This window comes from Molothrus ater, chromosome 5 (assembly GCF_012460135.2).
Source record: "Molothrus ater isolate BHLD 08-10-18 breed brown headed cowbird chromosome 5, BPBGC_Mater_1.1, whole genome shotgun sequence".
In the NCBI taxonomy this organism is placed as follows: domain Eukaryota; kingdom Metazoa; phylum Chordata; class Aves; order Passeriformes; family Icteridae; genus Molothrus; species Molothrus ater.
In genome coordinates this window covers 49853650-49876386 of record NC_050482.2, presented here as the reverse complement: position 1 = coordinate 49876386, position 22737 = coordinate 49853650, and the positions used below count along the sequence as shown (strand labels likewise).

At 45.3% G+C, this 22737-nt stretch overlaps 1 protein-coding gene across 5 annotated transcripts in view; it reads left to right on the top strand.

Moving 5' to 3' along the window:
• The window catches only part of CACNA1I (calcium voltage-gated channel subunit alpha1 I), a 177887-nt gene that overhangs the window by 97130 nt on the left and 58020 nt on the right, over nt 1-22737 (top strand). For all 5 annotated transcript variants that reach the window (XM_036400209.2, XM_036400208.2, XM_036400212.2 and 2 more), the window contains 4 exons: nt 146-243; nt 14962-15121; nt 17792-18107; nt 18735-18827. In XM_036400209.2, coding sequence (XP_036256102.1) covers nt 146-243; nt 14962-15121; nt 17792-18107; nt 18735-18827 — 667 coding nt within the window. The remainder of the gene's footprint in view (nt 1-145; nt 244-14961; nt 15122-17791; nt 18108-18734; nt 18828-22737) is intronic.

Sequence of the window (22737 nt, the reverse complement as noted above, 5' to 3'; positions counted from 1 at the left end):
GCTCAGGCTTCATACCCATAACTTCCAGAAGCTCTTCAATGAAGAAATGATAAACCCATGGCTCAAGCCAAAATTCTGGATTCTTTTAAACCTTCTTTTTCTCTCTTTTTTCTCCTCTCGTCTCCCTCTCTTTCCCCTGCTGCAGGATGGTGGAGTATTCCCTGGATCTCCAGAACATTAACCTGTCTGCAATCCGTACTGTCCGTGTCCTGAGGCCCCTGAAGGCGATCAACCGCGTGCCCAGTAAGTCGTGCTCCCCTCCCACCCCTCCCAGCTCCACTCCTGGGGAGCACATGATCCATAAGGCTGCCTGTGCTGCTGGTGTCCCAGCAGGTACAAAGGGAATAGAGGCTTCTGTGGGGTGTGTGCAGGCTTTTCCTCATCACAGGGCCCAGAGGTGGTGCTGGATGGGCAGGAAAACAGCAGTCTCCCAGTGTACCTGCCCTGGCCATCCTTTGTGCGTGGCCATGCCGATGGAGCTTCAGGAACCAAAGGTGAACAATGTGCAATAAAGAGAAGGGGTTTTTCTTTCTCTTACTGAAAGATATCACAGGTTTAATGATGTCTGTAGCCTCAAAAAGGCCTGTGTGTGAGCTCTGGAGAAGGATGAGCTTCAGGAATCAGGGAGAATTAGTTGGCTCAGGCTTCCACAAGACCTTCCAGATCCTCTCATCTGAAAAATCTTCATGCCATTACAGGTTAGGGGCATGCACGTAGCACCGACTCTTTTTTCCCCCTCTTCACCTTGTGCTTTGTATTCTCTCTTTTGCACCAGCTCTCCCTTCTGTGAGCTGCTGTGTGTGTATGAGCCAGGTCTGGGGCTGCCAGGAGTGTGCCCAAGCCCAGATGTGTCAGCCCTGGGAGACTTCAGGCATTTCTTCTGCAAGTTTTTCAGTCTTACAGAATGGCAGGAAGTCTCCTTGCTGTTCTCCATAATCTCCCTGATCAGGCTGTTGGCAGTGGCTGAGACCTTGCCAGAGCTCTCCTAATCCTTCTCTCAAACTTAGATGCTCCTTTTTCTTTTCCAGACCTGAGAAAGTTTGCACAGTTGACCTCCTAATCTGCATCATATGTTTTCCCTTGTGCCAAAGTAATTTTCATGATGTCACCTACTTCTTGAACATGCTGTGGAGGTGGATTTCAGAAACTCTAGCTTCATGCAAAGCCTTTCTGTAAGAGGATCTTGTCCCTCTTCCTGGATGTACTTTTATCCTTGAGCAATAGCCTTGAACAGAAGGTGCTGAAAGGTTTAAAAGAGAAACCGAGGCACAGTCCTGTGTACTCAGCATGGCAGAAAGGAACCAGACAAAAGAGCCACAGGTTGGGGCACTGAGAGAACAGCCAGGAATGTGACAGGTCCATCATGGAATGATAAAGATGAGGTTCAGGAGAAGCTTTTGGCTATTCATGGTCAGCGAAACAAACCCCCAAGTCTGTCTCCATCTCTCTGGCCCTTCTCCAGAGAGGAGAGGACTGGGAACCAGCCCTGGTCCTAGCATTGATGCCTTCTGAGGCTACCTAGAACAGAGGCTAGACAGAGTTAAAGGAATAAAGCAGGTATTTATTAAATGGCCTTCAAAGGATACACCTTGGGCAGTCCAAGAGCCTGGCTGTGGCTCCACCCAAGATGGACACCTGGTCATGAGGTTTCACACTTATACTCTAAGTTTTGGTCCAGTTACATATTGGGGTTAATTGTCCAATTACAGCTTCAGCTCATGAAGTTCCATCCTCCCAGACTGCTCTCCTCGATTTGCTGCTGTTTACACTTTTTGGGCCTGAAGCTGCAACAGTGTCCCTGGTTCTCAGGCTGGAAAAGGACTGCTGTGCCTAACTGCCCTGTGAAGAGAACTTGCTAACACTTTATGTGAAGCTAAGAGTTACACACTAAGGCAGTACAGAATCTAGAAAACATGAAAGCTAAAATTTAAGGCATCACCTTTCTGTGAGGGGTTGGCCCGGAGGCTGTGCATGGCAGACTCACCCCTTCCAGGAAGATGTGGGGAGCCATGTGAGAGCAGCACCATCCTCACAATGTGCAGCCTTCTTTCCTCCCTGCTTCATCAGGCGTGCCATGAGTTTGTGCTCAAAGACTGCTTGGAGAGACTGATCCCTGTTATCAGGGCAGACTTAACCTTGGAGGCAAATGGAAACATCTGGAATGACATCCAATTAACTCTTACAGGTGTCTGCCTTTTAAATTGCTGGACAAAGGTGGTCAGGAAGAGAGCTTGCCTGGCAGAAACTTAAGGTTTTCTATTAGTCCTGTTTATCTCTTTATTAGAGCTGCTCCAGGGAGGAACAGTGTGAGCCACGTCAAAACTGACCTGCTCCATCCATGCAGAAGCACCAGAGAGGTTTTCCATCATCTTTCCTGACCTTTGCAGAGCAGATGCCATTGAATTTTTCCTGGCTGTCCCTGCCCTGACACTGCCTGTTTGCTCTTTTCATCAGTATAGAACTATACCTGTATGAAATTGATGTTGTTTTAATTTCCACTCTGTGGTAAAACCTTTATGTATTTTTCTTGCTACATAAATCTGTGGTAATATGCAGAGAGTGTTTTGGAAGAAAGACATCCTGCCATTAATTAAAACAAAAAAAAAAAGAAAGAAACTGGATTCCCTGGGAGAGGAGGCATTGACTTGAGGGCTGAAAACTAGCAAAGAGGTTGTAAACAAAGGTTTGTGATAAATGGGAATGAGCTGCATTAGAAGAAGGTGTCTAGTGGGCTACAACAAACATAATTAATGGGACCTTTGGCCACAAATCTTTTTAAATGTCTTTTTAAAGTTCTTCATTACTAATCTGAAGCAAGAAGAAAGTCTATTAGTGAGATGTACTGATGTTATCAAGTGGGAGGTGTTGCAGGTGCTACCAAAGTGGGAAATAGGACAGCAGGAGGGAGAGGGAGATTGAGGTCATGGCTGTGAGTGTGAGATGTCTGGGAGAGGCAAGGACTGGGGGGTGGTTGATCCCCAAGGCAGATATTCAGCCAAGTTCAAAAGGCTATGATGGGCTGGGGGGCCCCAGTGCTCATCTTGGGCATTTCAAAGGCTCCCACATGGACACCCAGGTAGGAACTGATTTCCACAGGGGAGTCTGGCTGTGTGGACTGAATAATGGCACTTTATTATCAGGAGAATTGACAAAATGATTAGGAACCTGACTAATTAGAACACTAATGGAAGACTGCTCAAGTGATCTGTCAGGTAAATTATTTAGTGCCCAAAGAACTCTACTGATCTGCCAGCATTTGAAAAGTCCACATACTTATGTGAGAAATTTCTGAAGAAGTTTGAGAAAAATTTTATACTACCTGAAGAAAAAAAAAAGGCAATAACAGAAAATTAGAAGAGAGGGAATTCAGAAGGAATTTCTAAGGAAACAGTAGCAACATGGCAGAGTAAAAAGTTAAATAAACTTATTTTATATTCTTAGCAGGTGGGCAAGACTGAAGCTTAAATGCCCAAATTCCCAAATTGGATGTGTCTAAATTCTGCTTATGTGTGCTTATCTGCAACATGAAACTACTGAAAGCCCTTCCTCACAGTGACACTCCTGAGGCTTTGAAACAATATCCCACAAAGAGCTGTCAAATTCTATTTACTCATTATCTATGGTACAAAGGATGCATGTAAGGATGTAAAGCCTCTCTGAATCATGACAGAAGAAGAAAGGGACAACCAGTGTAACCAAAAGGTGATAAATGTCCATTGAGAATGCCAGTTTCTACCCAGTTGTAGTTAGGCTGTAAAACTCGCTGCCACAGGGAGTGGCACTGTGCAAGTAAAGAAAGCAAAATGGGATTTTCCAATGGGATTTTCCCATCCTTGGAAGTGTTCAAGGTCAGTTAGAATGGGGCTTTGGGGGACTGGACTGGTGGAAGGTGCTCTTGTCCATGGCAGGGAGGTTGGAAGTAGACGATCTTCAATGTCCCTTCCACACCAAACTATTCTGTGAGAACTCTCATGGAGACACTTCTGGATTTCAAACCTCCTTTGGGGTTAGAGCTGATCTTTAGCTACCAGTTATCAGCAATTGACTGCATTTCTTGCAGTTCTCAGCAGGATGTGCTACTGACCATTTCAGGTTTCCTGTCTGAAGCAGTCTGGGGTTCTGCCCTGCCTGATCATTCCTCCATTCTCCTGCCATCTGTGGAGCGTGCTAGAGAAAACATGAAGCACCCTGGTCTTGTACCAGACCTTCATTAACATTCCCTCTCATTCTTGCATTCCTGACTACAACCCCAGGAACTCTGGCTTTTGGGGTCATGTTTGAAAATGCAGGAAATGAAAAGTCAGAGATTGGTCTGGTCCTATTGCCATGGGATTCAATTCCATGGCAATGAGTTGGTGTGACAAGCTCTGCAAGTCACTGAATCAGTGTAAAGAGTAAAAAAATACCCTCCAGGTCTCTGTCAGAGGTAGCTGCCTTCTGCTCTGGCCATGTCTGTGTCCTGTCTTGGGGTGAAATTCCACATCCATTTATTGTTATCCTCTTGTGATTGTGTTACAGGTTGCTGGGTGAAATATTGCTCTTTGTGCTGGCTCTTTATTTGTTGCTTCTTCTCAAGGCAAGGCACAAGGTTTGGGGAGAGAGGCTGGTTTTGTTTTATTTTTGCCTGCTTTCCAGCAGTGAATCTGTGATAATTTCTGATAATTTGAATTTCTTGCTCTTCTTTTATTAAGTTTTTTTGACATTTAAGAAGGAAATGTTTCTTCACTTTACTCTTTCTTGTCACATTGGCCTTATGCAAAGAAGAACCCCTGCATTATGTGTGATGTCTTCCAGTTTCCACTTACAATTTAGTAGCTGATTCATCATTTGGAAGTAGATTTCTTCAGCTGGGTGCACTGTATGCAAGTGAAAGAATCTGTTGCAAAGCAACTTTACAGAGTAGAAAGTACACATATGTGCTAATACTCTGTCTGTAAGTGCACTAATATTTATATGGAGTAGTAGGTATTAGAAAAATAACATTATATGCTTATTATTTGGTGTGCAGGAAATAAAATTTCAGATTTGTGGGAAGTTCTGCTTTTTCTAAATGTGGTTTTTTTCCGTCAGAACAAAATTAATCTTTTCCCATCCTTTTTAGTACAGCTGTATGCTGCCTAATTTTAGAAGGTTTGTTTAATTTAATGTTTTTTCTTACACTGGGTCCTGACAAAAAAGTCTAAAAATCAGAAATCCTTAATCATGCCATTCTAGTATAAGAATGCTTTCCTCTCTTCTTGTCCTCCTTTTCTTTTTGCTAAATGTTTTAATGACTACTGCAGTGTTTTTATTTCAATCAAATAGCAGGTTTTTTCCTAGTACAAGTGCTGTGTATAAAAACTCTTGATCTAGTTCCATTTTTCTTTTTTAATGATTGTAATTATAGTAACTCCATGGGTCCAAATAGACTGGAGTTTTCTCCTTCTCCTCTATGGATCTCAAAGATATAAACCATGGCTTGTTATTTTTAGTCTTTCTTATGTTTCACACCAGGTTAGTGGGACCCAGTAAGTGTCGCCAGCAGATTCGGGAGTACAACTGACATCTCCTAACTCCCAGCTCTGCACTCATCTCACTAGACCAAAGCCCCAAAATAAATATAATCTGAACCATCTGAGTGCTGAAATGGGAAAAGCAGATGTTTAACCTGCATATGCCTGCTTTAAATCTGTATTCCACACCGAAGTACCTGTGCTTGGCACTGTAACAGTGCCTAAAACAGAGTAAGCTGGCTACGAACCCCACACTTGGCATGGGGGAAAAGTGATGACATTTACTTCTCTAAATGTGTTTTTGAAGAACTAATTTCACTGATGAGCGTGTGTGAAATGAGCTTCTGACTGAGATATATGAGGCTGTAAAACAGTCTCATTTACAGCTAGATCAGACAAAAACCAAGCACATTTGACAGGCACAGTCCTGCCCTAGCAGTTGGAAATGCAAACGGATGATGAAATTCCTCTTCTAAGTGCCCCCCATGGGGTCTTTGCTTCAGATGCTTCAGTGTTTTTGCAAGAGGACTTGCTTCTTCTCTTCCAAAACTGATTCCCTTTCAAAAATGTACTCTTCCAAATGACTCTTTTGGAAGTAATATCCCCCCCTCTCAGCTTTATTTGTGAAGCAATAGCTGAAACTCAGATACTGTTGATTTTTCCAAGTATTTTAACGTACCCAACTCACAGTTCGTTGTATGAGGTGCTCTGTAAATACGTATTATCACACCTCAGTGACAAACAAACCACACTCTCAACCACGTGCTAATGTGTATACATACAGATTTATCCACATACAGCCTGAGCAGGTTAGTAAGGGCACAGGAGTGATGTTCTCTGGCAGCACCCATATGAAAACGTTAAGAGGTCACAAAGCCCTGTTCATTCCCTGATCAGGCTGTGTGACTGAAATGTATTTAAAGGTGAAGCTGCCAGCTTCCTGTGGGGGACATATCAGAGATGGAATTGTACTCTGAGCTGCACTGTCCTGTATGTGCAGCTCTTTATCAAGTGTCTTCATCAAGTCAAGCCCTAAATTAGATGGACACACTCAGGATAAAGGGAAACCATGTAAAGGGGAGCAGAGCAGAATGAAGATCAAGAGAGATGAGAAAAAGGAGGGGGAGCTGGAAAGAGAAATGCACAGGAGGCAAGTGGTAGGGTTTGCCAGGCACAGCACATGAAGGCCTGATGCACCTCTGTGTGTAGGATAATGCAAAGAGGCAGGGAGGAAATCAAAACTGATACAAAGTCAAGGACAGTATAAAGACTCACAAATATGCTGGATGGGTTTGCAAATCAATGCATCTCTGAAGCTTTTTAACAAACCAACTGGTCTGTAACCAAACCCACTTTTGCAATGCTGGAGGAAGCCCTCATAGAAGCCTGGAATGGTTTGGGTTGGAAGGGACCTTAAAGATCAGGGACACCTTCCACTAGAGCAGGCTCCTCAGAGCCCCATTCAGCCTGGCCGTGAACACTTCCAAGGATGAGGCATCCACAATTTCTCTGGATGTTCCAGTGCCTCACAACTCACTGTAAACAATTTTTTCCTGTACTTAATTTTAAGTCTTCAGTCACTGAAGACAGGCTCCAGTTATATTTACTTCTTGTCTGATCTCCGTGCTGTTTTTCATGTAGATTACAAGTGTGCAGTGTATTGCCAGGTGTTTAACTGGGCAATCAAAGTAAATTTTGGAGAAAAACCCCAAAACATAATGAAAATTATATTCCTTTGTTAATGTGGCATCATGGCAAGGAGCTGGGAAACACTGAAATGCAGGAAACAGAGACCTGGAAATGCTTTGTTTTGTATGATACATTGATTATTTTCTATTTTTTGTGGTCACAGATCATGGGAGAAAGTAATATTTCCTTCTCTGAACCAGTCCACTTCATTTCTGGATTATTAGCAAGTATTCCAAAGTCACTAATTGTGGGCTTGTAGGTTTTTCAGATGACTTTAAAGCCATGAGATTTGAAAAAGGAAAAACAATCACAGATTATAATTATTTATTTTTCCTGTGGCTTTCAGACCTTTATACCTCTGAGTTCATATCTTTTTTTTTTCCACCCATACTAGTGGGAAATAAAAACTTCTCTCCTTTTTTTTTTTTTTGGCTGTAATCTGAGGTTTTCAAGTCATAGCAAGATTTCCCACCTGAAGGTTTCTGCCATGTAGCTAAAGACTGATGATAAAAATCACAAAAGTCTGTAACAACTCTTCAGAATTTGTGTTAGTAAAGCAAGCCTGGAAAAAACCAAGCCAAAACATTACAGAAACCAGTCATAGAAACCTTTGATGGAATCTTTATTTCTCCCTTCTCCTGTAGGGGAACATGCAGAGCCAGAATTTTAAAAAATGCTTAGTACCTCACAGCTCCCATTGTGATAATTCTGCTGCCTGTTCAAACAAGCTCAGCCTCCAGTGTACACAGCAATCACGAAAGCCCAGCCATGTATTTTGCTGCCTAAATAGGAGCTGAGCTGTTTTGCAAAATCTGTCCCATGGGACCTATCAAGCAATGGATACCATGGAAATGTGAGCAATAATGACAGTGTATTATGGGGTGAATGATACTGTCATATTACACTAATGCAAATTAAACTTTGTGTGTGTGGGCAAGGCAATTTACAACCATAACCTTAAATTTCTCTATCTTTGTGTATTTTGGGACCGATTCTCCTGTTCACACTCATTTCACGTAACGTCATGTCATTGCCTGCAGTAGAAAGAAACGTGATTCATGCTAGTGACAGCAAGAGGAAATTAGCCCTGTTAAATCTTACCCAGAAGTTGCATTAATACTGTTTTACATAATATTTTGCATTATTCTGTCTCACTTAGCACTAGAGATGTGTAAAGAGCTTAAGGATATTTATAGGATGGAGGCAAGTGGCTTGCAGCCACAGCACTGGAGTTGACTTTTGTCCCTGGTGTTAGGTGGCTCCTGCAATTCTGAAAGAAAAGCTGGCACTGTATGTTTTTAATAGACTCTTCACTGAAAGTGAATGCAGTCATCACTGCAGTGATAAATGGGGAAAAAATGAGATGATCACTGAATGAACTGCTGTAGCAGGTGGTAGTAGGTGTTGCTTATTAGATGTTCAGTATTACAAAAAAGAACAGAATGACAGTAATCCCCCAGAGAGACACCTCTCTAAGAAATAATCTGACACCTGTCATCACTTTCCAAGACAAGGTTGCTTAACAGTCCAAAGCTTGCAGGGGGATAATGGCAGGACAGAGAAGAAGGGGGCTACTGACTGGGACCTTTGCCTGCATGCATTTCTGCTCCTGTCACAGATTATGTGGCTACCAACCATGCTGAGGTGGCATGTCCGGAATGTGACTGCTTGTGGAGGAGGAGTTTTTGGTTGTTATCTGTCAACCTTATCTGGGCTTACAGCATCCATCATGAGGTGCAGCCTGCTGCAGAGCTTAGTGTCTCCTTTTTGGATGACAGAAAAGCTTGGACTGTGGCCACTCTCTCTTCAGAAATGTCAGTATTTAGGTGTCAAGGTAAATGCTCTGGATTTTGCTCTGCTCTCTTTCTTGAAGCCACTGCAGCTGTGGGGTCAGGTCTGCAATTAGGAGGCTTCACTTCTGAGCTTGCTTCTTCACATCACCTGGCAGCACCAGCTGAGCCCCCTTTGGCAGCCTGCTGAGCTCTGGGGCGCTGCAGTGCCTGTGTGTTTATTTGCTCCTCTACTCCTCCAAGGAAAAGAGCTTATCTCTGGTTTCATTGGCTCTCTTTTTGGTGGTTGTTTTAGCTGAATGTCTGTTGGGAAGTGTTTTAAGTGATGCATTTTTCTTCTGTTCTTTACTTTTTCATGACCTGACCTGGTCTGTGTCTTGCTCTCTGACTGAAAAGAGGTGAGGTCTGTGTTAGTCCCTGGATCCCAAGGGAATTGTTTCTAGGGCCTTGGAGCAAGCTTAAAGAGATTTTTTTCCTCTTATATGACTGTACTCTAAACCTTGTCTGGAAAGCTTTGTTCCAGCAGGGTGAAGCTCTGGCCAAAAAGGTTTTTTCTGGAGTTTGTCTCTCTTTCGGCTACCTCAGGCTTAAGCTGAGAAGTACCTTGAAGGTAAGGACTAGGGGCACTTAGTGTTTAAACTTGAGTATTCTAAGGGAAGTCATTGTATGAAGATGAGGATTGGTATGCCCGTGCTACTGAGAAAATGAACAACAGCTCTCCATACTGGCTGAGCTTTATAAGTGCTACAAATGTCATGTTTTGATCTCTTCTGTGGTTACACTGGGGAGTGACAAAGATAATTTGAGGTTATGTCATCAACAGGCTGTGTAGGATGAGATGCCTGAGCCAGTCAGGGATGCTAAAAGGCTTTGCTTGTCAGTAAGGCAAGAGTGGGGATTTGGTGAGGAACTGAGCAGTGCTCCTGAGCTATGGATCATGCTGACCATCTGCAAGTGTTAAACCCCCAGCTCTAAATGTACCCTGCAAATGCACCCAGAACCTGACAAAGAGATTGGTGGGAAGACTTTTCTTTTCTCTGAATGAGCCCAGTGTGTCTGGGGCAGTTTTTCCTTAGCAGCAGAACTGGCTTAAGATCTCTCAGTACCTCATACTGTCTGTCAACTGGACCAGTCTTTCCCCAGAGCTGATTTAATTTGGGTCTGGCCATCCATCTGGACATGCTCTCTCTCTTGCCTTGGTGCAAAACAGGCAGTGATGGTTTGCAATGTGAGTGAGGCTGGCTTTGCAGCTTGAGGACAAAGCATCTGGAGCTGCACACTGGCTCTTCCAGCTGAACTCCTTTAGCTTGCATGTGTTGTTTGCAGAACAGGCCTCAGTTAGAAGGAATGCATCAAAGAGAAAAGATCTGCATGGCAAGAAAAGCTGTGGGTTATAGTATAGGTCAGCTTGGCAGTGTGTCTGCTGTTGGACCCACAGCTGATTGGTGTCTCTTGGCAGTGTTTGGCCCAAGCTGGAGCTGAGTGCAATGTGTGAAATGACAGCTAAGCCTCAGGTCAGCAGGACATCAGTGAGGATGGCCACAAGTTGGAGCACGAGCTTGCACTGTGCACACAAACTGAGATTGTTTTAACTACAGGGGTTGGCTGCAAAATTAAAAGAAAAGAAGAAGGTGCACGTCTCTCTGTGTGTACTTGCTGCACAATCTATCTGCTGGAATGGTTCCTCGGTTCTGAAAATTTCCATAAAGGAGCACGCACAGGAGAATGCTGCCAACCCCATGCTAGCTGGATGGACTGCCATGTGTCCTGGGGCAGGGGAGGAAGGAAAGAAGGCACGCTTGGACAAGCAGCCTGGCTGAGGGACATAATGACACTTCAGTTTCTGCATTCTGCAAAATGTCCTGCCAGCTACAGTCACAAGTGCTGATGGGAAGGAGATTTGGTTTTGTTCCAGTTGAAACGACAAGTGGTAGCTTGGTCCACGATGCAGATGAGATGGGAGCTGAGAATTATGTTCTCCTCCACTGCTTTACCCCAGGCGAGGGAATGATGGCCTCAAATCTCCTTTTGACTTCACATGTGTTGGCTCTGTCCCTCATGCCGTAGCTGGGGCGGACTGAAAGCCTCAGAGGTGAGAAAGAACAGGGTTTCTCACCCCTCCTCAGCCGGTCCCCGTTCGTGTCACAGGGGGGTTAGTGCCAGGGAGTGAATCAGCCCAGCTCTCCTGGCGCTCGGGAGGAGGCAGGGGGGACAGGGCGAAGTGACAGGGCTGCTGTCACTGGCGGTGGCGGGCTCGCCCGGCCCGGCCCAGCCCAGGCCGACCCGGCCCTGCCCTGCCGCGGTGCCCCGGGGCGGGCGCGGCAGACGAGTCCGCTTAGCTGCGATAGCCAGGCTAATCAGGGTTGATGGCGAGTGTCGGGAGGGAGCTGGGGTCATTGTGGTGTCTGCTGAATTTGTCAGGAAGGGCCTCTGGGTGCCACCAGGCTGAGACAGACGATTTACTTCTGAACCACGGGGGGAGTTCAGAGGCTTTGCTCAGCCCTGTGAAGAAGGGCTGCTCAGAAGTGACCATCCTTCTGATGGTCACTTCTCTTGCCTTCCCACCATTTCTTATCCCTGTACATACTTTCCCCCATCTCCTGCTGTGTTTGAGTGGTGAACACACCTGTGGCTTTGCTCCTGCGGGATATCTTACCAGAAGCAGCCCTGCCTTCGAGGTACCATCAAGCACCCTTCTCTACCCCTTGCTCAAGGCCATGGGTGAGCAGCAGGAAACCATTATGTGAGCATTGTTTCCCTCCTTGGATGCCCACAGACAAGGCCATTTCATTTCCTCCCCCCGGTCAGAGTGAGTGGAGAGAAGATCTTTCCGAGCCCACACCTGGTGCTTATGAATATTTAATATTTCTAGCTTTTATTTCCCTTGAAGAGCAAAACCTTTTCATATTTGATGCCCTGGAAGGCTGTTTGGTTGCTGAATGTTGTTTCATCAATGCTCTCCCTCCTCACTTTTCCTCCAGACTGCCCAGCCTCTCTTCCTTTCTCTTCTTGAGCAGCGTTCCCCTTTTTACAAAGGTTGCTTCAGAAAAGGTCACTGTGCCTTTCATATCCCCTCCTTACTGTGAGCCAGCACAGCTTCTGCTCTGCCAATGGTAAAGGAGAAATGGGGATGTGGGGAAAGGCAGCAGTGGGGAGGGAGGCCAGGAAAGGTGTGCGCAGAAGCTGAGGAGCAGCACAGAGGCAGAGAGGAGTTGTAGGCAGAGCAAGAGAAAAGTGGCTGAACAGCAGGTGGAGGCAGCAGAAGGTGGGAAGAAGGCAGCAGCAGGATTTTGGTGAAGGGGCTTTCCAGCACCTTTCAGAATTTGTCATTCAAGATGCACAGGTGTTGCAGTGGATGGCAGCTTGTCCAGCAATGGCCCTTTGGAAAAGGAAGGCATCCCAATTCCCCAAAACAGAATACTCCCAAAGCTGCACTTCCCATTTCCACTGTTGGGCAGTTGCTTTAGAGACCTCATTATTGTGGCCACCAGCTTCTCTGGTAAATCATCACCTGTTGGCCTTAGGCCATTCAGCCTTTCTCCCTCTTTCTCCTGCAATTGCAACTGATGTTTGAATGTTTAGATGGGTGTAGATTCAGCATTACTGCTTTTGAAGAGCCAGTCTCATATCCATAGTCAACATCAATGGCAAGAGAAAGATTAATCTGTCAAACTGTGAAATTAAAAAAAAAAACAAACCCCCAAACTGGTTTCATTTGGACTTAGAACCTGTTAATGCTGAAATTCTTTGTGATGTGGAAAAGATGCCACAGGGGCCACCTGCCAGTTCTTGGGTCATGGCCCCACGTACCCCATAGTGCCTAACATGGGGGCAATAGCTGTGATCTTGGAGCTGTGGAGAGCATAATCTTGTACCATCAATAATCCCTCTGAGAGTCAGGATGGAGAACGTATGGGCAGGCAGGATGCTTCCAAGAAAAAGACAAGTTTTGAACGTCATTTGCTTTCTCTTGGAACATAGACAAAATAAATTTTTGTAAATTCTGACCCAACAAGGATGCTGTCTGTAAAATTCTGGTGTGAATGTCTGTTTTGTCTGTTCTGCATTTCAACGTAAGGGCAGCCTCATCTCTTCCATTACCCAGCTCTGAAATAGAGCTAGCGTCAACTGATCTGAAAAACACCACCCCCTCTTGCAGCATTACTGGTACCATGTCACTTGGCTCTCCCTAATGTACTGACCAGGACAATTTATGGGAACTACTGAGCTTCTCCTGTGACACAGCATTAATGCTGGGAGCACATAGCACTACAGTGAGGGTGCACGGTCTTGAAGTCCCAGGGCTGTCCAGAGTATTTCTCTGGGGCCCAGCAGGTCTCAGTGGCTGTGCTGTCGGACTTGGTGTGCTGAGAGCTCAGAGAGCTGTCAGTGACTCAGGGCACAGCTGTGATCCCCAGTGTGTGGCTGGAGCTGTGTCCCTGATGTACTCATCTAGAAGCTGCCTTATGTGGTGGCTGGTGACACAGCAGGACAGGCAGGCAGCAGGGCTTAACTACTGCTCCACAGCCTGGTCTTAGAGCTAGTGACATCATCCTTTATCCTTCATGATCCCATGGAGGCACCAATGAGCATCTTCTCCTTCCTACACATCACATACCTGTAAATACCACTCCTGTCTCTTCCACCCTGCTCTGTCTCCAAAGCATTCTCTACTAATCTAAACCAGTCTGCTGTTCCACAGCAGGCACACTTCTCCCTCTTCCTTCAGTGTTTGTGAATTCCGTGCCTGCCTGCTCCATCACAGGTGCCTCTTCCCTCCCCTCTCTGTGGGGCAAGCAGTCTGGGGAACAGACACGGAGCATAATGTATAGTATTGTGTGGTAATTACTTGGTGCTGGGTACACAAGGGAGATTATCTTGTGCCTCAAAGGGCTGTCAGAGAATCCTAATCCTATCTTCCTCTCCTCTTTCCCCTTCCACTGCCATCTAAAGCAATGAATTGGTTATAAATACCTAATTAGCTAATTATTTGCTGGCCTACATGGAACATCTTCAGTGAAGGAACTCTCTGGGTATCTGAGGGGGGACCTCCATGGAGACAAGGAGAGACAACCTCGTGAGGTGTGCACAGGGATAAAGGCAGTACTGTGATGCTCAGAAGATTTTCTAGGCTTTCACCATCCCTGGAGAGCAGAGGAAAAGCCATTAGCTCCATGGAGAAATGGACTATGTTTACCCCTACTTGTGGCTGTGCGCTAAAGAGCCAAGGGGAAAATAAAACCACAAGAATAATTCATTAGGTAATTAGAGAGTAAAAAAAAATTTTTAAAAACATTTGCACTGGGCAGAGATTCTGTGCTGGAAGCTTTTTGGGCTGTGCCTGCTACTTGTGTGCTCCAGCCCCACTGGGGCATGAGGACTAGCCAGGGGGGGAAATTGTGGTTTTCATGACTGTCTCTTGATGATACTGTCACTGAAAAAAACCCCAATTATCTAAGCCAGTTTATATGTTCTGAAAAGGTTCATGCTACTGGCAGGCTGGCCTTAGTCTATCCATGCAGATCTCACAAGCTGCAGGATTCAGTTGCTGTACTAGGATGACTTTCAGTTGGAGCCATTGGGTAATGGGGCTGTTGAGCTGACATGCCCCTTTGGGACCTTTGTCACTCTGTTGTCCTGCAGGGAAAAGGGAGGGAGGTATGTCAGTCAGATAGCTGATGGCACCAAAAGTCTCATTCTCTTTTCTTCTCTGCTGCAGATGGAGGCCTAAGGTTAAGGCATCACAGCATCACAGCAGCTCTGCTGGGCTGCCTGTCAGTAGAGGGTAGGACAAGAAAGGGCAATAACCATAAATCTGGCTGGGTTTGGACAGTGGTTAATTTCTGACACTATGCTTTTATTTTCATGGGGCTTTTTGCTTTTATTATGCATATCTTGTAAACTTCTTTCCTTCTCCTTCCCTTCCTCTCTCCCTCTCTCTATCCCTGTGTCCCACACTTGCTCCTGCTGGTTCTCTTCTCCCCCTACAGGCATGCGCATCCTTGTGAACCTGCTGCTGGACACCTTGCCCATGCTGGGGAACGTCCTTCTTCTCTGCTTCTTTGTCTTCTTCATCTTCGGCATCATCGGCGTGCAGCTGTGGGCTGGGCTGCTCCGCAACCGCTGCTTCATGGAGGAGAACTTCACAGTGTGAGTGACTGGGAGACAACCCTTCCTTCCTTCCTTCCTTCCTTCCTTCCTTCCTTCCTTCCTTCCTTCCTTCCTTCCTTCCTTCCTTCCTTCCTTCCTTCCTTCCTTCCTTCCTTCCTTCCTTCCTTCCTTCCTTCCTTCCTTCCTTCCTTCCTTCCTTCCTTCCTTCCTTCCTTCCTTCCTTCCTTCCTTCCTTCCTTCCTTCCTTCCTTCCTTCCTTCCTTCCTTCCTTCCTTCCTTCCTTCCTTCCTTCCTTCCTTCCTTCCTTCCTTCCTTCCTTCCTTCCTTCCTTCCTTCCTTCCTTCCTTCCTTCCTTCCTTCCTTCCTTCCTTCCTTCCTTCCTTCCTTCCTTCCTTCCTTCCTTCCTTCCTTCCTTCCTTCCTTCCTTCCTTCCTTCCTTCCTTCCTTCCTTCCTTCCTTCCTTCCTCCTCCTTCCCTCCCTCCCTCCCTCCCTTCCCTCCCTCCCTCCTCCCTCCCTCCCTCCCTCCCTCCCTCCCTCCCTCCCTCCCTCCCTCCCTCCCTCCCTCCTTCCCTGCTGTGGATGTTTCTCTTTCCCTCTGCCTGCTCATGTCTTCTGCCAGGCTCTCTGTGCATCACTTACTCCAAGTGTGCGATGCTAGTGTGCCACCAAGGGTGCTGGTCACACCTTGTAGTGGAAAGGGAGGGTGGGCAAAGACAGCTGGTTTTCTTCTGTCTCCACAGCAAGTGTCTGGGCTCATTTGGATTTGATCAAGGCACAGGTTAGCATGCCTGCCCCCTCCAGCCATGTCTAGTAATACAGGATGGTGCTCCTACACCCAGAAAAAACTGAAACTCTGAAACATGCTGCCAAAAGATCCTGAACCTGCTCCTTCTTGACAGAAAACAACACTCACGGGAGTCTTAGAGAAAGCCAAAGTGCTGCCTGATGCATCCAGGAACATCTTTGACACCTCCAAAATGGAGCTGAAGTCCCTGTTTCAACAGTAGTGCATTACCTTTGGAGGGACACTGAGAAATTTCTACAAAACTTCAGGAGTAGAATTGCATGTGGCCAATGCCATGGGGAAGAGATAGAGGGCTGGTGAGAGAGATGTCCCACAGCTGAGAGCATACGAAAGCAAAGAATCAATGTTTGAATGGGACAAAAAAGTCGTGGGGAAACATGGGAACACTTCTGTCAAAGAGAGCCTGAAGCCACACAGGGGTCAATTACAGGTATCTGAGGCTTGTTTGGGGGCTCAGGGGGGAGTCTGCAGAGCACAGCTTTACTCCTCCCACAGGCAGTGGGGTGGAAAAGCTTCTGCCTGCCATAAATTCTCCGATTACCCAGTTTCAGGGCACAGCTCTTCCTGTTGACTCTGTGGCTTTAGTAGATCTCAGGCTTTAAAACGTTTTCTTAAAACCGTATGCTAATCCCAAGGGTGCTATCAGTGTAGACTACTTAAAGAAAACCTAGAGCTGTAGATCAGTTTAAACTGATTAAACAGTTCTGAAGCTTTAGAGCATCTCAAATTGGAAAAAAAAGTGTGAAAATACAATGTGCAGAACAGCAGTGGAGTTGCAGAGTAGGAGCTGCTTAAAGCAGTGTTTATTTATTCCTTGGGGAAAAACTACTGTTTAGGATGATTGTCCTTTATGTAAATCAGGAGTAGCACTTCTTTAATGAGTGTAATTACATCCACGCAGAGTTGATGTAACTGAGAAGTGAATTGGGGCCACAGCCTTCACAATGACAGATATTAGAAAATATTTGGCTGACCATTACTAGGGAAATCAGTTCTGAAGGTGCCCATGCACCAATGATGAGGATGAGTTACAACATACTTTTGTAGTTTAGTCCTGCTTAGTTAACAATCAGAGCTTGTCTTTTTCTTTTTCATCAACACCTGTCCTCTTCCAATGACACTTAGTGAAAAAGTCTGCATTTGCACAACATGAAAGTTGTGCATTGTAGCACTGCAAGGACTACACCAGCTAGAGCTTAATCCTTTTTTTTTTTTATTTCCACCTTTCACGTTTCTGATATTAGCTCATCTCCAGCTAGGCAAGCATAAATGATTTTAATTATTCATGCATTTGGAAGGTGCTTGCATTATTTGGAAAAAATACATGAACTTGTCATAAAACATTGCACCCGTAATGCCAGCTGTCAAGGAGGAGTCAAAGTTAAGGTTAAGTCAATTTTATCTTTCCATTTCTGAATTTTAAGGCTTATCTGTGCAATGTTAATTATTCATGAACTGGATTTTTTTTAGAAGTACAGAAGGTTCACTACCAAATGTTATAAAACATGTCCATCAGCAGTTACATATATGAACATATTACAGTAAAGCCTGATGAACTTCCTTAATGTCATTGCATCTGATTTAGCTTTGATGTTAAAGGGGAGAGTATCAGACTGCAAATCTCTGCATTCCAGCTTTTTTTCAACTCCAAGCAAGCTAATTGTGCAATTTGGCCTGGGGTGATCTGATGGCAGGAAAAGCTCTGAAAACTGGAGGCTCACCCTAGAAATTTACTAGTTTTCAGGAGCCCTGTTATTCCTCCCCTTCTCCTGAGTCAATAAACCTGGAAATCCCCCACCCAATGCAGTCCCTCTGTCAGAATGGGGGCTCCCAGCCCCACCAGTATCACTGATAGATAGGAAACTCTTTGTCACAGGAAATTTGACTGTGGCTTCTTTTGCAGACAAGGTGACATTGTCCTGCCCCCTTATTACCAGCCAGAGGAAGATGATGAGATGCCCTTTATCTGCTCGCTGTCAGGAGATAATGGAATTATGGGCTGTCACGAAATACCCCCGCTGAAGGAGCGAGGCCATGAGTGTTGTTTGGACAAGGATGATTATTATTATTACAATTCAGTCCGGCAAGAGTTCAATGTCAGTGGCATGTGTGTGAACTGGAACCAGTACTACAATGTGTGCCGCACAGGCAACGCCAACCCGCACAAGGGTGCCATCAACTTCGACAACATCGGCTATGCCTGGATTGTGATATTTCAGGTAAGTCTGAGTTAGCCTCCTTACAAGACTGAAGCTTATATTTCTGTTTTTCAAACTCAGTCCTTCTGGGCTCCAGGGGTAGTTTCTGCAGAGTGTGACAGAGATGCAAAGTAAAGGGCCTTGTAACTCCCCTGGTAAGGGAGACAGTGCATACATGAACGCGCTTGCCAAAATAAGCTCCACTCTTCAGGCTGACTTGTACCAGTTTCCCCTCCAGTCCAGACAGCTATAGTAAAGGATTTTTTTTTTTCTTTGTAATTCCCAGCACGTGTTGCAGATGGGAGCTGAAATCCATGCTTTTTTTCTTTTCCTCCGGCTGTACGCGGTGTCCAGTCCAAGGGGCACAGCAACCTGCTGCGGGTTTTCCCCCGCTGCGATCCAGGGAAATGAACTATTTTAATGAAATATTCCTGCTGTGGACTAGAATGATCTCACAGGCTTTGACAGTATGCCAGTGTCACCAAGCAGTACCATGCTGATTTCCCAGAATGGAAATTTGGCTTCATTGAAATGAATTGTTGTTTCTCACCTTTCTTGGGTTGCACCCATCCTGCCAGTATCTGCTTGTTATACACTGAGGAGTGAGTTCTGGATTACCCCTCCTGCTTCTCTTGTTTGTCTTTGCAGGTGATCACACTGGAAGGGTGGGTGGAGATCATGTACTATGTGATGGATGCCCATTCCTTCTACAACTTTATCTACTTTATCTTGTTGATAATCGTAAGTATAAGGTTTGATGAATTGTTTGTCAGCAATGCAAGCTAAGAGCTGACAAAAACCAAGCCTTAGGTCAACATAGATACTGGGGAAGCAAACTTCTAGAAATTTCAGAAAATCCAGCTAGTTGATTTTTTTAGAGTCTGATTTTTTTTTTAGAGTCTGAGGCAGGATCACATATATACTTGTCAGCCAAGTTATTAGCCTTCACTCAAAAATATACTTAAGATTGATTTTTAAAGTTATACGTGCCTGGTGTAGAATAATGTTCTCACTGGCAGATCTTCTTGCAAAGTAAATTCCTCAAACCAGTTGACTTAAAAGCCAATTCTTTCTCTGCCCTTCTACTAGGTCTCTATTGAGTTTAAGCTCTTGAGTAATTTTTGAGCTGTGTTGAATGAGGAGCTTTTGGCAGCACCTGGGTTTATCAGGTTCAGAGTCTAAGATTCACATTTTGTTATATTCGGGGTCTGTCATGCTGAATTACTTCCTCACCATGAACGAAAAGGAGCTACTGCTCCAAAAGTGTCAGGAGTCTGAAAGAAACTGGCTGTATGAGATCCCTTGTGGATGATAGGATGGAAAGAGAAGTGTGTCAGCAATGAGAACTTAATAAGCAGTTTATAAGCCCTGTGGATTTATACAAATGAAGTCTGAAGGTTGGTTTTCTGCAAGGATATTCATTATCAGCACCTGGGATGAGAGCTGAGAAACATGGTGCCATTGCCTCCCTGTTCCTCAGGCTTCCCTTGCATAAGTGCATTTTCTTGGAGGGAATATCCTGTTTCTAACAAGGAAGGATTGAGTTTTTTATGAAGGCTCTTGCACGTTGCTCACCTTGGGGACCAAAGTCAAGAGTGAAATGGAAAGACATAGGATGAATTATAGGAAATATAAAATCTGTACATGGTAGATGCAATTTAGTTTCAGGTCACTGAGTAAGCACCTCAATATGTATTTCCAAGGCCAATGTGCATTTGGATAAATGGACCTGGCCAGGACTCTGATCTTTATCCAACACTTGTGCTACAGGGCCATGCCCTTCAAGAAATAGGATCTCTAGAAGCAGTCACCCAGTAACACTAACAGACTGACCTGGTACAGGATCCAGTTTACATTCAAGCTGGCATACAATGGCTTGAGATAAAGCAGACTTTAATCCATTTCTGTGAGAAATTCTGCAGCCTGTACATATGAAGGGCGGCCCAGAAGAAAAAAATCTCTTGGCCCATTCAGGTCAGACAACTTAAAAAAAATCCCGCCTTACAGACTTCTATTCTCACAAGGGCAAAATAAGGAGATAAAAACAGTAATATGACATACTCCCTGTGGGCTGAAGCCATAAACCTGGACAGCAGAGGTGAAATATACCTTAAGGAATGTTGCTTTTACTTTGATGCTGGAGAGTCCCAAAGAGACAGTGCAGGGATGTGATTGCACATGGGATGATGGAGGGGAGTTTCCACAGGCTCTGTTCTCAAGGGCAAACTGGACATCTAGTGCTTTTTGGGAGTTCAGAAAATAATATTTTCCCATTAATTTTGTTCATATACCCCACAATGCAATAGATATTTAGTACCCGCCTGCATTCTGACTTTGATCAGCGTGGTCAGGATACCCCAATTTGTAGAATATGCAATTAGACACAGACTTTACTCCTTGTCCCACAACTCCAGTCTCTCCCAGAGCCAGGAAGGACTGTGCAGGGTAAGTGTTTAAGCACTGGGGCACACATACCCAGTCTTTTGTAGGCCAGTTCCAGAAACTGCCCTTCCCCCCACATTTCAAACTACATAAATTCTGTCAGCGTATTTTCGGTTTCTAAGTATCCTTCTAGTGCTGGCTCACGTCATGTGGATTCACAGTGATTCAAACTGTGTCTCTGCATTTGCAGGCACCGAAAACCCTCAATTAAACACTCCACCTGAGATGTTACTGCAGAGTGTCATTGACATTTCTAGACACTCCCTCCTCATTTGCAGAAGCCATATATGTTTATTTCTGTCAAACACAGGAGAACATGATTCTCAGGTTACTTTGGGGACTGCTGAGAACAAAGGAGTCATATGCTAGGTGGAATATTTTCTTTACCTTTGTGGAGTTAGGCCAAGGAAGTATTTAGCCTTCCTGCTACCTCCTTGGTGTGTGATGCATCTTTTGCAGCACATACCAATGCCACCGTGTCTAACTTGATATAATTTGGCTGCATTTTCTATCTTAATCTTCATATAGAAATGATGATCCCTCTTTAAGTCTCATGAAGTACAGCCCTTTCAGCCTTTATCCTTCCCTCCTTCTCCATGCTTTGAAGGCCTGGCTTTCTAAGCAGGATTGTTCTGACAGTTGTATTTTAAGCCCTGACTCTTTGCTTTTCCACTCACATTCTAGCTTTGGCTCAGGCTTACTCTTCTGGGGCTGGATCTCTGCAGCTTCTCTCTAGAGCTGTGCTTTCATCCATGACTTCTTTCCTACAATGATATCTGCAAACACCTACATGGGGCATTACTTGCTACTGCTCATATGGCAGGAAGAAGGCTCCACCACCTGGATACACTCCCAGCACAGTTAGAAATCCTGCACAGATGTGCTTCTCTGAGGGGAAGGATGCTGACTGACCATGGTACTCTGAGTGGCCTTGTAGAACAACCTGGGAAAAGCATTTTATGTGTTCAGCAGATTTTAAAATGCTTCCCCCTTGACCAGAGATCATGGATATGATATGAAGGAAGGACTACTCCCTGCTTTTGGGTCAGTGTTTCACTTGGGTTTTCCTGCTTGAGGTCCAGGTATCTCTTTGACACCTTTCCAGCTACTTGGCCACTGCTATGGCTCCTGGAGTGGAGCAAGCTCTTCTGAACTCTTACACTGGCATCTGCATTGCAGCACTCAGGGGCTCCTTGAAGGGCTCTGTGCTTACACAAATGGGCCTCAGAAGGTAAGCTGGATATCCAGGCACAGGCAGTAAAAGTAATTGACAAGTCAGGATCTGCAGCACTAGTCAGATTTTGTCAGATATTGCAGAGGTGGGGCTTGAACTTTGGGCTGAATGAGGCCAGGATCTGCTTTATCAAAGCACAGCTCAGTCTCAGGGCTGAACAGGACACTGTGTTGGGACTTGGAATCAAGGGTCTCCATCTGCTTCTCTCAAATGCTTTGACTCCATCTCTGACTCTTTCTGTCTCTCTGCTCAGCCAGCTGAGATGAATCACTTAATTAGGAGCCTTTGGGACCCTTCCTGTCCTTCTCCTACCTGGGAGGCAGTGCCAAGCTCAGCAGAGACTGAGAGTTTATGGACTTGCCTGTGGTTTTAAGGATTAGCCAAGCTAATTTGCTTTGAGTTTGATGTTTCTTGCTAAAAGAATAAGGACTGGGGAGTAGTTCCCATATCCAGACCTCTCACTGCCCCCTTTTTGTTCATCTGGTGGGAGATGGCAGCAAACAGTGCCTGTGAGGACAGGGCTCAGGGATGTGAACCTGAACCCCTCTCCAGAGTCAACCCTAGGTTGACAGTGCAGTCCTGGTGAGGCATCTCAGCCCTCAGCTCTTCCTCTAGTGGCCCAGAGAGAAGGTGTGGCAAGCCCTAATTGCTTGTTGTTTGGGAGCTGTGGGAGGTTGCAGAGTATGGGGCAGTGTCACAGGTGGTGTTCCAGAAATGCTCACACAGCTGGTGCCCACCTCCCTGCCCTGCCTGCCTCAGTGCCAGCTGAGGAACGCAACCAAAAGGGAAAGCCCAGGTGAGGATCATGCTGCTGAGCAAAGTGCATCTGAGAAGAATCTGGATTCCCAGTAATATGCTCATCAGTTAAAATAAAACATGCAAGACATCACAGACTAGGGAGAATGTTGGGTGAAGGCAAAGGAATCTGAACAAGGCATTATTTTAATTTTCAAGGCTGCATGCTGAAGCTGAAGG